The sequence below is a fragment of the Rhincodon typus genome, chromosome 24, assembly GCF_021869965.1.
Source record: "Rhincodon typus isolate 14 chromosome 24, sRhiTyp1.1, whole genome shotgun sequence".
In the NCBI taxonomy this organism is placed as follows: Eukaryota; Metazoa; Chordata; class Chondrichthyes; order Orectolobiformes; family Rhincodontidae; genus Rhincodon; species Rhincodon typus.
The window spans coordinates 34,897,034-34,911,386 of NC_063355.1; the positions used below are offsets into that span (position 1 = coordinate 34,897,034).

Here is a 14,353-nt window from a genome sequence, read left to right on the forward strand (position 1 = left end):
TACCTCATTGTTTAAAGTATTATTTCATTCTCGGTAAGAAATCAGAATGAGTTTAATTTGGACAGCACATTAAATACTTTCCAAAAATCTCAAATCACACTAAGCAAAGGTCAGCACAATGCACATGACACACTGAAAATTGCAGGGGCTTGTCTATGCTCCTTGGTGAAACTGCTTCAAAAGCAACGCAAGGGAGGGGAAAAATCGAATAAAGGGCCATGAAAGAGAAAAGAACAACATATTGAATAAATATAATGTAAATAAAAAATAACAATTTTGGACCTGTTTATATAACAATTTTCAATATTTTGCTTTTTATATATCTATCATTGCTCCATATGTCCGTCAAAAATGATTTTTCCCAAAAAAACTGATCTGGGGAAGTATGCTGATCCCAACGTGATCACAAAGAAATTCTGTGGGGGAGAAAAAAAAACAAAAAAAGGTTTGCAATCTTTACTCACTTATCGATAAACATTGGTGGTGAGTCAGCCCGCATGGACTGCAAGTCTTGCATTGCATTCCATTCATTAATACAACTTTGATCCGAGTTAATGCAACTCTCATAGTAACTGGTCCAAGTCAAAGCAATTCCCGACGGATAGTAATTGTACCTACGCGCTGTCTCACAGGATTTGTGGAGAATTTGTAGTGCTGACCTAAAAAAGACAAATAATGGACTTCTTTTAAACATTTCATGTTTGGTCATATGTTGAGATAAGTTATGAGCTAATTGGGTAAGGGGAGAAAATGATCATCAACAAAGGCAATAATTCACTTTTGATTGTTTTGGCAATTGTGTGATTGCATTGAAATGAATTTATCCTCTCTGTCTTCCCTTTGATTCATTCGTGGGACGTGGACGTCACTGGCTGGTCAACATTTATTGCCCGTTCCTAGCCTTGAGAAGGCGGTGGTGAGCTGCCTTCTTGAACAGCTGCAGTCTACCTTTTGTGGTTGACTCACATTACCATTAGGGAGGGAATTCCAGGATTTTGACCCAGCGACAGTGAAGAGATAGCAACATATTTCCAAGTAAGGTTGGGGAGTGGCTTGGAGGGGAACTTGCACGTGGTGGTGTTCCCACATATTCTGATGCCCTTGTCTTTCTTGACGGAAACTGTCGTGGGTTTGGAAGCTGCTGTCTCAGGATCTTGGGTGAATTCATGCAGTGCATCTTGTGAACAGTACACGCTGCCGTGACTGAGCGTCAGTGGTGGAAGGAGTGGACACCTGTGGATGTAATGCCAATCAAGCGGGCTGCTCTGTCCTGGATTGCGTCAACCTTGAGTGTTGTTGGGACTGCACCATCCAGGCATGTGGGGAGTATTCCATCACACTCCTGACTTGTGCCTTGCAGATGATGGACAGGCTTTGGGAGTTAGGTTTGAGTTACTTGCCGCTGTATTCCTAGCCTCTAACCTGCTCTTGTAGCCACCCTGTTTATGTAGTGAGTCCAATTAAGTTTCTGGTCAATGTAACCCAAAGGATGCTGATAGTGGGGGATTCAGTGATGGTAACACCACCGAATGTCAAGGGACGGCGGTGAGATTGCCTCTTATTGGTAATGGTGATAGCTTCGCCTTTGTGTGGTGCAAATTTACATGCCACTTGTCATCCCAAGCCTGGATATTGTCCAGATCTTGTTGCATTTGAACATGGACTGCTTCAGTATCTGAGGATTTTCAAACAGTGCTGAACATGGCGCAATCATCAGTGAACATCCTTACTTCTGACCTTATGATGGAGGGAAGGTCATTGATGAAGCAGCTGAAGATGGTTGGACCTAGGACACTACCCTGGGGAACTCCTGCAGAGACGTCCTGGAGTTGAGATTACTGGCCTCCAAATACCACAACTATCTTCTATGTGTCAGGCAAGACCCTAACCAGCAGAGCTTTTCCTCTGTTACCCATCAATTCCAGATTTTCTCGGGCTCCTTGATGGCACACTCAGTCAAATGCAGCCTTGATGTCAAGGGCTGTCACTCCCACCTCACTTCTGGAATTCAGGTCTTTTGTCCATGTTTGAACTGTAATGAGGTCAGGAGCTGAGTAGTCGTGGTGGAACCCCAAACTGGGCATAACTGAGCAGGTTATTACTGCACAAGTGCTGCTTGATAGCACTATTGATGACATCTTCCATCACTTTACTAATAATCAAGAGTAGACAGATGAGGTAGTAGTTGGCTGGTTTGGATTTGTCGTGCTTTTTATGTACAGGACATACCTGGGCAATTTTTCACATTGTTAGGTAGTTGTAAGAGTTGCAACTACACTGGAATGGCTTGGTTACGGGAGCAGCATGTTCTGGAGCACAAGTCTTCAGGTGTTATTGCCGGAATGTTGTCAGGGCCTATAGACTCTACATGATCCAGTGTCTCCAATTGTTTATTGATATCACGTGGAATGAATCGAGTTGGCTGAAGATTGATATCTGAAATGCTGGGGACCAATGGAGGAGGCCAAAATGGCTCACCCACTTGCCGCCTCTGGCTGAAAATTGCTGCCAATGCTTCAGTCTTTTGCACCAATGTACTGGGCTCTTCAATTATTGAGGATGGGGATATTTATGGAGCCTCCTCCTCCAGTGAGTTATTTACTTGCTCACTACCATTCACGACTGGTTGTGGTAGGACTGCAGAGCTTGGATCTGATCGCTTGGTTGTGAGATTGCTTAGCTCTGTCTATCAATTGCTGCTTATGCTGTTTGGCATGCAAGCAGTCCTATTTGGTAGCTTCACCAGGTTGATACCTCATTTTCAGATATGCCTGGTGCTGCTCCTAGTATGCCCTCCTGTACCCACTATTGAACCAGGGTTAATCCCCTGGCTTGATAGTAATGGTTGAGTGGTGGATATGCCGTGTCATGAAATTACAGATTGCGCTGGAGTACAATTCTGCTGCTGTTGATGGTCAACACCACCTCATGGATGCCCAGTCTTCAGTTGCTAGATCTGGTTTAGCATGGCAATAGTGCCACACAACACATTGGAGATTATTCTCAATGTGAAGGCAGGACTGTGTCTCCACAAGGACTATGCAGTGGTCACTCTTACTGATAATGTCATGGACAGATGTATCTGCAGCCTGCAAGGTTTCATTCCATGAGTAGGACTATGTCAGGCAGTTACTTGATTAGTCTGAGAGACAGCTCTGCCAATTTAGGCACTAGCCCCAGGTATTAGTACAGAGGACTTTGCAAGGTCAATAGGCTGTTTCTGCTGTTGTCTTTTCCAGTTTATAGGTTGATGCCAGGTGATCCATCTGGTTTTGTTTCATTGAGACTTTGCAGCGTTTGGTCCAACCGAATGGCTTGCTAGGCCATTTTGGAGGGCAGTTGAGAGTCAACCACATTGCTAAGGGTCTGGAGTCACATGTAGGCCAGACCAGGTGAGGATGGTAGATTTTCTTCTCTGAAGGACATTAGTGAACCAGATGGTTTTTCTGACAATCGACAATGGTTTCGTGGTCATCAGTAGATTCTTAATTACAGATTGTTTTATTGAATTCAAATTCCACCATCTGATGTGGTGGGATTCAACCCGGTTCCCCAGAACATTATTCCAGTTTCTGGATTAACAGTCTAGCAATAATACCACTAGGCCATAGAGGCCAGTATCCAGTCACCAAGTCATCCTTTATTTACACATGGAGAGTCCTGGACATTGATCTAACAACCTCATAGCCAGCCCTCAGTGAACAGGATGTCTGACACTCCTGTTCTTATTTGTCAGCCAGGGCTCCCTGATTGCCCCATTCAAGGAATTTATAATCTACAATATCCACATGGCTGACCTCGTTACAATCACGACATCTCTCCCCTTCCCAATCCAAGGACATAGGCTGATTCTTTTTTTCCCATAACTGCACCTGGGGTGTTTTAGCACTGGGCCAGAATCCTCCAACTCGGTCTCTGATACAGGCAGCATGCCACAGAAGCTCACCTCTTGTGCCCAGAGCATCTCAGTAGAAATTAATTCTCTTTTTCAGACGACAAAGGCGTTGAGGTGGTGACATCCGTCGTGTCCATCTCCGATTCAGAGGGATCTTCAACTCTTAATGCACAGGGAGAACCCATAGGTTCCGGAACAGTCAAGGCGCCAGCCATGTTTTGCTCCTACATCATTTGCAAGTTTGCAGCTCTCATATGGTCAATGTACTTGTTCAGGATTGTTGCACCTACCTGAAGTTTGTGTCACTGGACCTGACTTTGCGTCGACCATGCGGGGTCATTCCTGTAGTTCCTACTCCAAACTTTGCCCCCTGAAGTAAACTGTCTCTCTCAGTTAGTAGAGTCCCATGTCCAGCTTTTGCAGTCCTGATGCTGTTTCACCCTTTCCCCCCATCCAGATCCAGGAAGATCAGATTTAACATGGCGCAGAGTCTTCTCTCCATTAACAACTCTTCTGGAGTTATTCCTGTAGTTGCGAGAGGGGAGGTTCTATAATCAAATAGGAACCTGGCCAGTTTAATATCTAGTGAAGCTGTGAGCTGTTTCTTTAAGACTGCCTTCAAAGTCTGGACTGCTCTTTCTACAAGACCATTGGATGATGCATGGTATGGAGCTGTACTTGTATGTCGAATAGCATTTGACTTTAGGAAATAGTCAAATCCCTGCTGTTAACCAATGCCCATTATCTGTGACCAACACTTCCGGGAATCCATGTACTGCAAATTATGCATGCAGTTTTCGTCATCATCATCCCCATGTTTGTTGAATGAACTCTATACATGTCTAACTACTTTGAGCAAGCGTCCACAACTAAGAACGTTGAGCCCATGATAGGACCTGCATAGTCGATGCGTAACCGAGTCCAGGGTTTACCTGGCCATTCCAGAGCTGCTGGTCGTAATTTTTGTCCTTGTTGGCACTCTGGGCATTGCCCCACCAACATGACTATGTCTGCATCCAATCCTGGCCACCAGACATATCTTCATTTTGGGAACCCCTGAATGACCCTGGTAGAGTTCAGCCAGTATCTGGCAGTGACATTTGCCGGTGACAATCACTCTTGCTTCCCATAATAATATGCTGTCCTCTACTGTGATCTGTCTCTCTAGATCCAAAAAGGTTTCAATTCTGATTGTGATGGCCCTTTGGATTGTGCCATCACCCCCTGTTGTTTCAGCTTTGCCAGGACCGAATCTTTCTACATCCAAATTCTGACATTGACAGCTGTGACTGGAAGTGTGTCCAGTAAATTTAAGACCATTATGGACTCTTCCAGTGGTGGTATCTCAGGTGGCGTATGTGCCAGCAGGAGGTGGCTCAATGCGCCTGCATTTGCTACTTGGCCTCCCAGATGGTGATCCTACTTGTAATTATCCGCTTAGTATTAGAGCTCCCCGCTGAATTTGGCCTGATGCTATGGGCGGCATTGCCACATCCTCTTTGACTAGACCCAGCAGGGTTTGTGGTCCATTATTATTGGCGGAACTTCCTGAAACCAAATATGACTGCCAAACTTCCTTCTCTATTTGGGCATATTTACACCCTGCATTAGCCAAGTCCTGCTACTGGGCATTCATCTCCATTAGGCCACCTGTGAGCAAATACTACCCCAATGCCATATGGGGAGACACTGCAAGTCAATACCAGATCTCACTTGGGATCATAGTGTGCCAACACCTTAGAGGCTGACAGCTGTTTCTTCACTTCCCTGAAAGCCATAGCTTGGCTATGTGAACATTTCCAAGGCAGACCATTTTTTTTCCATTGATGCAAAGCTGCCAGGATGGAGGCCAGGTTATGTATGGACTTACTGTAATAATTCACTGACCCAAGGGAAGACCCAAGCTCAGAACAGATGTAGGAGCTGGGCCACCATCGATCACCCTCACTTTATTCTTAATGGGTGTAACCTGGTCTTGTTGACTCTGTGGTCTAAGTAGATCACTTGGATTGCCTGGAACACACATTTTTCCCATCTAAGGCATTCGCCCACCTGAGAGAAATGTCTAAAGACTATCTCCATATTCTCCAAGTGCTCCTTATGGGTCTTCCCTGTTATTAGCACGTCAACTAGAAGAATGGTGACCTGGGGTGGACCTTGTAAAACGTTCTCCATCATTCCCTGAAAAATTGCACAGGCTGGCGACATCCCAAATGGCAGTCTCGTATATTGGTACAAACCCTAATGGCTATTAATTGTAGCATACTTCTGGGAATCCTCATCTAACCACAATTGAATCATGTCCAGCTTCATAAAGGTCAGTCCCCCTGCCAGCTTTGCGTAAAAATCCTCTAAGCAAGGGATTGATAATTTATCCAGTTGTGAAAAGCGGTTTACCATTTATTTAAAATACCCACAAAATCAAACTAACCCATCGAGCTTCACAATCGCTACAACCGGTGCCGCCCATTCCATAAACTGGACTGGTTTGATGATTCCTTCACTTTACAGCCTTCTGATTTCTGCCTTTACTTTTGCTCGTAAGACAAATGGCACCTGGTAGGCCTTGCAGAATTGTGGAATTGCTTCCTGGTCAACATGCAAGGTGGCCTTGGCCCCTTTGATAATCCCGAGACCTTCCTGAAAAACGTTTGGGTATTTAATTAGGACTTCACTCAGGCAGCCATTTTCTAATTGAAGAATGTTGACCCAATCTCTGTGATGCTTTCTCAACCAATTTCACCCCATGAAGCTTGGGCCTGAGCCTTTTACTACAATCAGCAGTAATTGAACCAGCTACTTCTCATAAGAGACTGGAATGGAAGTTGTATGTTTAATCTGTAAAGATTCCCCGGTATAGGTTCTCAGTTTAGCTGAGGCCTTGCACAAACTTAAGAGTTGGAGTCCAGACAGTATTTTGTTAAGGTCTGGTTCTGAGATCACTGAAATAGCTGCACCAGTATCAACCTCAATTAGAATCAGATGACCATTCAACCAGACCTTTATTTTGATTAGTCTGATTTGGATGTAGTTAAGCCATTTAACTGTTCCAAACCAGATGTACGTGGACTTCTAGGGTGTGCACTTCTGGATACTGGCCTATGAGTTCTCTAGTCAACATAGTTCTCGTGAGATTCTAGCGATCTCACAGGTGTACACTACTATCTGAACCAGTACAAACTAGAATGATAATGTGTTGTAATCTGATTTAAATAATAAGCTGCAAAGATGGACATGTTTACGATATCAGCATATATTGTACTGCAATGAGAAATATTTCAACAATTCACAGGCTGAGTCTGCTTTCACATGTTTCGTCCACCCATTACAACTAATAAACTCCACATCATCTAATTCAAATTCCTTCAAGTTTCACTTCACTTTATTTTAGTAATCTTCAATTCAGTTATGTGTCTCATGTTCCACTCACAACTATATTATTCTCAATACATATCTCCATTCCAGAAAACTATCTTTCAATTACAGTGCTGCAATTTTCAAATCAAGTCTACAGGTACCTTCACCAGCTAGTTCTTCCAGTTGTTCAAAAGGTTCTTAAAAACTCATTGCTGAACTGTGTCTTTTGCTCCCCTTAACCTGTCCTTTCTACAGCATGATGGCTTCTTCTCATGAAAATTGCTTAAGACGTTGTTATATTGCAGCTCACTATGTAAAAACAATTTCTTACTACTTATTTTTGGTTCATCTTATTTTTTCACCCTCTTACCCAAAGTCCATGCTAGTTTTTAGAAGTCAGGTTGATCCAGCATCCAGTTGCCACATTAGAGTTACTTAATTAATTTGACCACTTGAATAATATATTTCTTGGTATCATTGCCTAGCCCCCAAATAATATCAATACAGTTAAATGACAACATGAGTTTCTATTCCATTTACAAACACAATAATTACTGTGATATTTTTAACAAATGGATATTTTTAACAAACTTTATTGGAAAATAAACCAAAGTTCAGTAAATTTTAGCAATTAGCAAGACAGCACGATGAAATAAAATACATTACTTACCACATGGCTTGTACAGAAACTGGCTTGAAGATATGAATACGATCCACTGTACTCACACTGAATCCACTGAAGCAAAACAGAATAGCTATATGACACTATAAAGATATCAAATTATTTAAAACAACAGAGACAGTATTCTTCAAAGTAGACAGACAGTTGTTCAGAGGTACAAAATGTCAGTATTGTTTACAAAAAGCATTTTGTTGAAGCTTTGCTTCTTGAACTCATCAGAAAAATATACAAATGTAAACGGAAAACAACATACATAGTAGGAGAGGAGAGTGCCAGTTTCATCAGTAAGTGAACTCAATGTTGAGGCATTAACTGATGCATTCTGCACAACAATGATGACTAACATTTAACAACCAAGCTCTTTTAACTTTTAAATCAGACAGGTGACTGATTGGTCAAGGCACTGCCCTGTGAAATAAACTAGAGAATGGCTGTCAGCTCATTTGTTAAATTAAAATAGTGGGTGTGTGTACATGTCCTTTCTGTCTGCAAAATACAGGTCCCTGTGCATTAATAAAGTAGCTTTCAGCATACACAAGTGCCCCTAACTGTGAGCCTGACTGAAATCATGAATTGGTTATCAGCGCAATTCTTCTCTCACACAGTATTATTTTAAAAACTGCTGTCCAATCCATGGAATCACAATGAATGTTCCAAACTGTGCTGTGAATTTTTTTTTTTTTTTAAAAAGTGTGGGATGATTAGGTATGATCAGTACCTCGCCTGTTGTGAACATTCAAAAGGATGCATGTTGTTTGAAACAGGCTGGCAGTACTTCGTACGACTGCTTATATATTAGGTTCACACTGGCACTGAAATTCATACACCATGTTACTCATTTGAGTGGTAGGTAGAATGACTTTTCTGTTTGATAGCAGCACCTGGTTAATGGAGAACACCACTCCTGTTACTACTGCATATTAGCAGTATTAAACAGCTAGCTTCACCCATTGCTCAAATCTTTGAGAAAACTTACCTATCTGGGACAATCCAATTGGCTCTTTCCAGGACCGAAAGTGATGGCCTTAGGTCCATTCGTGACATACAATGAGAAATTATTTGATCAGGACATCTACTATCTTGCAGGACAGCTTTGATATGCCCTATTTCAGCATCAAGCTTGTTTAGTGAACAAACAGCTCAGGCCCATTTATAACGCTGTCAATAAGGCCAATTTTATAGCACATGGAATTGTAGAAATCCCAATGCATATAACGAACAGCAAAGATATGTTTGTGACAGACAGTAATAGAGAATCCCTGCTGATTTCTCAACTAGGACATCAAGGAAAGGCACTCAACTAAAACATAAGAAAATTCTTACATGCAGCCACTGATTCAGGTATAGTATCATCTATGTTTCAGAAAACACATTTCTCAAGGAATACAACAAAGATATTTGCGAGAGATGGGCCTCGCAGAGATCGCATGTCAATACCATCTATTAGGGCACACAGGATATTTTTATTGAACTCATCATCATGAGGTGCAGACTTTTTCTTTTGAAGTACAATGAATACTGATTCACACGATGTTGGTCTGTCAGCACTATTTCAGTGGTGCAGATATCTTTGGCTTTCTTGATTAGTACATTGGTGAATAGACTAACCGTGTCAAATGAGCACACAGATGCTGCGTTGCCATCAATCTCTGTCTTGGTTGGTCTTGTATGGCCTTCAAAAATGTGAAGGAATTTTTCACTGTGTATGTGGAAAACTTGCTTAAAAATTGTTACAATTTGTTCAACCATCTGGTCTGTTAAACTTGGTGCACAAACAATCAGATAAGATTTGGCTTTAAGGGACATCACTTTGTCTGTTGTGGGGGATACTGTGACTCATAAGGACAAACTATCATAGCTTCAACAAATCATGCCATTTTTCAGCGATGTTCTTAAAAGCATAATTTCAGAATTAAATAAGGTGAACAAACTTTAACCATAGTGAATACATTTAGGAATAAGTTTGTTCACCTTATTTAATTCTGAAATTATGCTTTTAAGAACATCGCTGAAAAATGGCATGATTTGTTGAAGCTGTGATAGTTTGTCCTTATGAGTCACAGTATCTGATGAACCAAGGGTACTGCTTGATGAGCATGCCTGTTAGCCACCAGTTTTATAATGTTTGCTCTGCATTAAACAAAATAGTGACTTTCAAAAAAATACAGAAACAGCACAGATGGATTTGTGGTTTATCTTGCATTAGCTCCTCAAAAATTACCATCTCCTTTGAATTCAGAAAATATTAAAATCAAGGATTATTTAATTTTGTAATATAAAAAAATTAAAATCTAACAGATAAACAGCAGTCTCATTCGCAAAGAAGTGGATCAGTGCCAATTAGTACTGCAAGTCACTGAGAAGAAGGCCAAGTAAAGACCAGATACACTGCCACTTTACATTGCTCTAGTTCACAGACCCAAGTGATCCTTGACTGGCACACATTCCCGATGAAGATGCATTTGAAACAAATGGCTCCAGCAATCCTTACTGATTGTTTCAAAGTCATCAAACGAAAAGGAGGTGGACAGCCAATGGGGCAGGGGGGATGGTGGGCCGTCCCTGACAAGTCCCACCTGGAGAAAAGTGGAGATGCGATAAAGCAGGCCTGGGGAACTTGTTGGAAAGCAGGCAGTAACTGTTCTGTCTGAAAAGCAGCATTTCTTTTAACCATAAAATTCCGATTACTCTTGTAAAGCATGTGCAAACCAATTCTTGAAGCACTTAAACCTTATTTCAAAAAAGATGCTTTGTTCCCCTTCCATCCACTTCTTCCACAGAATGCTGAACACTGAAGACAATCAGCAAGACTATCCAGCATCCAATATGAATTAGGAAGTTATGAGAAACCCTCATTGTGATGTCACTTGTGGGAAGATACATTGTACGCTGCCACACATGCACTTACAGCGCCAAGGCATACAATACTATGGGCCAAGTGCTGAAAAATGGGATTAGAATAGCTAGATGATGGTTTCCGACTAGTGCGAATGCAATGGGCCAAAAGGTCTTTTTCTGTGCTGTGGACCTCTACGACTCCAAGACTCTATGACTCAGACAGACCCTATGGAAATGGACAGGAGATTAGATGATGAAACAGCGGAAGACATTCCCAAATCCACCATACTACTGGTGGAATGGCACCAAAAAAAGTTTAAACTTAGCTTCTATTTCATTAAATAGAATTTTGATAAAATTGGAATTACACATTGGACCTGAAAGAGAAAGACAAGCTTTCTTCAAGCAGGGCACTCAATTCAGAAATGACCTTTTGCTCAGCTGAAATGTGTAAAATACGCATTAAAAGCAAAAGTGCTTTAAGCACCTGTGTGTATTTTGCTGCAGTTCATGGAGGCCCACCATATAATCCATTCAATACTTCTTGCCTTGTGCTTTATTTCTACAAAAACATCACTACTTCTGGAGTCTTCTAAGGAGTAAATTTTGATCATCTATTTCATTTGGTGAATTTTATTCACATGGAAGCAGTTTTGAAGACAGTACTCAGGTTAGAACATCTAACTGCTTGTTAAAATGCTTAGGGGCATGTCTGGAGTCTAGATCACATACTAAAGGGCAGTGTATGTTGCATGCAAGATTTGCTATTGCAATTTAATAGCCGTCAACTCAATCACAGTGTGCAAACTTAATGCTTTATCCCAACATTTCTCCTCCTACACTTCAACTAGAAATTGTTTTACGAATTTCATTAGAACCTTGAAGTCTTACTAAGATTTTCAAAACAATGATTTAGCCATTTCAGCAATGTGTTTTTTTATTAATCTTCTTGAGACATTGAGCAGTTTACTTAAAATGCAATTTATATTAAGATCTCTATTGATTACATTCCAAATTATGTATGACAGAAGTGCGTGCTACCATTGAACAATTAGCATTACAAAATATCAATCAAAAAAGCTAGTCAAAGGCTTGAGGCTAAGAAGGAGCCTTCCAACGAAGTTTAAAAATGTTCAGGGGACCATAGTTGAGGATGGATTGAAAAACCTAAAAGGCTTATGCAAACTTAGATGATTGCAGAAGTTTACAGCTACTATGCTGAATTTCATTAAAGCATTAAAATTAAAAGAAACTGGAGGATTCAGTATAGGAAATCAAGTCTTAAGTGCCTTTAAACCTCCTTAAACACTGGAAGAAATCCTGTATCATCTGTATGGTTAGTAAAAACTGGTTAGTTAAGCATGAATAAATTCTTTGCATTTAAATGCAAAAAGGACAATAATACTACAGCATGAAAATAGCAAATTTCAGCCTTTTCTCGTTTTTTTCTTGGTTAATTATGCAGAAGGAATTGAGTTCCTTACCCATCTCCATCCAGGTGAATCTTTGTATCACTCCAGAGAGGAAGGGTCAATCCTATAGTGCATGAATTACTATAAAGAATATAAAGTCACCATTAAAATCTGATGGTTTATTTAGTAATAAATCATGTATTGGTCTTATAAAGGTTCCTGTTTTCCATTGAACATCTGCATCAAAAATGTTCAAAGAAATAGTTCAGAATGTAGATTTACAGTTCCCTTATCAACTAATCTCATTCATTTAACAAGAGGTCCAAGGTATCTATCCTAATGCTTTGTTTAGCTTAGCTGGAGCAATCCAAAACTAACTACGTTACTCTGCACAGTATCATAGTTCCGCAACTTTCTCTGCTTGGAATACTTATCCATTCCCCCTTAAAAAATGTAATAGTCTCCATCTCTCCAACAATGCTTCATGAATGATTTCTTACCCAACCTCTATCTCCCTCTCAAGGACAGTTTCAAATTATGAGCCTTTAATCAGAGAATCTCCAGCCAAAATAGAATACATTTTCTCTACTCTCAGTTTCAAGTAAAATATACCCAGCAATTTATTTACCTCAGAACTTACATTTCTCATCCCTGGTACAACCTAACCAAACTATCAAAGCACTTTTTTTTAAAAACACAAAAGGCTTTTTTTTTCACAAAGCAAAATACACTCAGAGCTAACTTTCTATGCCTCCATTTCCTTCCTACATCAACACTTTATACATTACTTACCTTTCTTTGCTTGCAAAGTCAATTCCCAGAAGGACATTCTCCTCTGTATCTTGATGGCCATTAGTATACACAACTACCATGTATCGGACTCGATGAACAGACATGCTTTCCAGGCGCACTGCCTGTGGGAATAAACCAGTTCCAAAAAGTTTCAGCCAGACATCATGGCTTTCTGATTAAAACAGCTTTGATTCTGTTGTCAGCAGGCTTTGGTTACTCGCTGCCCTTAGTGTGGCAACAAATTAAGAAGCTTTGTCTATAAATAGTATTCATCAGCAGGTGAAGATAACATAGCTAGTTTAATCCAAAACCATGAAAAGTATTCTTCGGTGACCTGAAACCATCACTCCACTTTTGTCCTGCCTCAGTGTAATTGAAATCATCAAGCTGGTTCTTTCAAATGTTTAACATTATCAAGTAAGCCTTCTTTTCGCTATTCTTTTCTCCTGCACTCTTTTCTTTTTGAAAGTATTGAATCTGTACTTTTTCATTGGCACTACTGTCCTCAGTACCTTGCCACAAGTGGTTCTTATTTTTGTGTGAACCATAAAATATGTTAATAGGCTACATGCCAGCAGGGTTGCTCTCTCACAATCCAATGATATCTGCTCTCCCCTATTCACACAAACCTACTTGCATCAGAAGTCACTTGACAGCAATCAGAAATAAGAACTGCTTCTCCTCTCTCAAACTTAAAAAGGAGAGGTAAATTATATCCCGCAGTCACTGTGGCTGAGATCAACTAATTCATCACTGATCAGGGATCAAAATGAGACTTCATTGACTTGCGTAGATCAGTACATCATTGGAAAAACAAGTATTGGCAGAGATAGAGATTAGTAGTTTTCAATTAATGCTGTTGAGCAGTAACTGAGTAACTGACAACATATATGCTCCTCTGAATGGTTTCCAGCAGCAGTGCTTATCTATCTTCTGTGCTTCAATGTTTCATTGTCCATTTAATGTTCCTTTATTCTTGTGGCTTTACTGTTTCTTTCTAAGGGAAGTACTGTACCATTTGCTACAGGTCAACAAGTATATCTAAATGAAACAGAAAACTCACAATAGAACTAAACTGACATCTTTTGCTACACTTTAGCAGTTCAGTTCTACCTTGCTGTTTTGATCCCGTGCAACTGAAACACTCCTACAGAACAGCAGCAATCTTTCAGAATCCTATGTATTATATACTTATGATTTGACCAGGGAAGAGCAGACAGGATAGAAAATAAGAAAATGAGGGAAGCCTTTTTTTTCATCTCAATACATGCCCAAACCACATTAAGAATTTTTAGACATGCCATAGGAGGTTTACTTTGGCTACTGCAGAAGTTCTGGGATAAAGCTGTTGTATTGGATTTGTGGCAAAAATAAGTG

General features: G+C 40.6%; 1 protein-coding gene across 1 annotated transcript in view; it reads right to left on the bottom strand.

Annotated features, from left to right (window-relative positions):
• Positions 1–14,353, bottom strand: part of LOC109927902 (protein phosphatase Slingshot homolog 1-like) — a 102,996-nt gene that overhangs the window by 39,027 nt on the left and 49,616 nt on the right. The window contains exons 5-8 of the mRNA XM_020527927.2: positions 12,977–13,098; positions 12,257–12,325; positions 7,923–7,988; positions 465–659 (exon numbers count right to left, since the gene is read on the bottom strand). Coding sequence (XP_020383516.1) covers positions 465–659; positions 7,923–7,988; positions 12,257–12,325; positions 12,977–13,098 — 452 coding nt within the window. The remainder of the gene's footprint in view (positions 1–464; positions 660–7,922; positions 7,989–12,256; positions 12,326–12,976; positions 13,099–14,353) is intronic.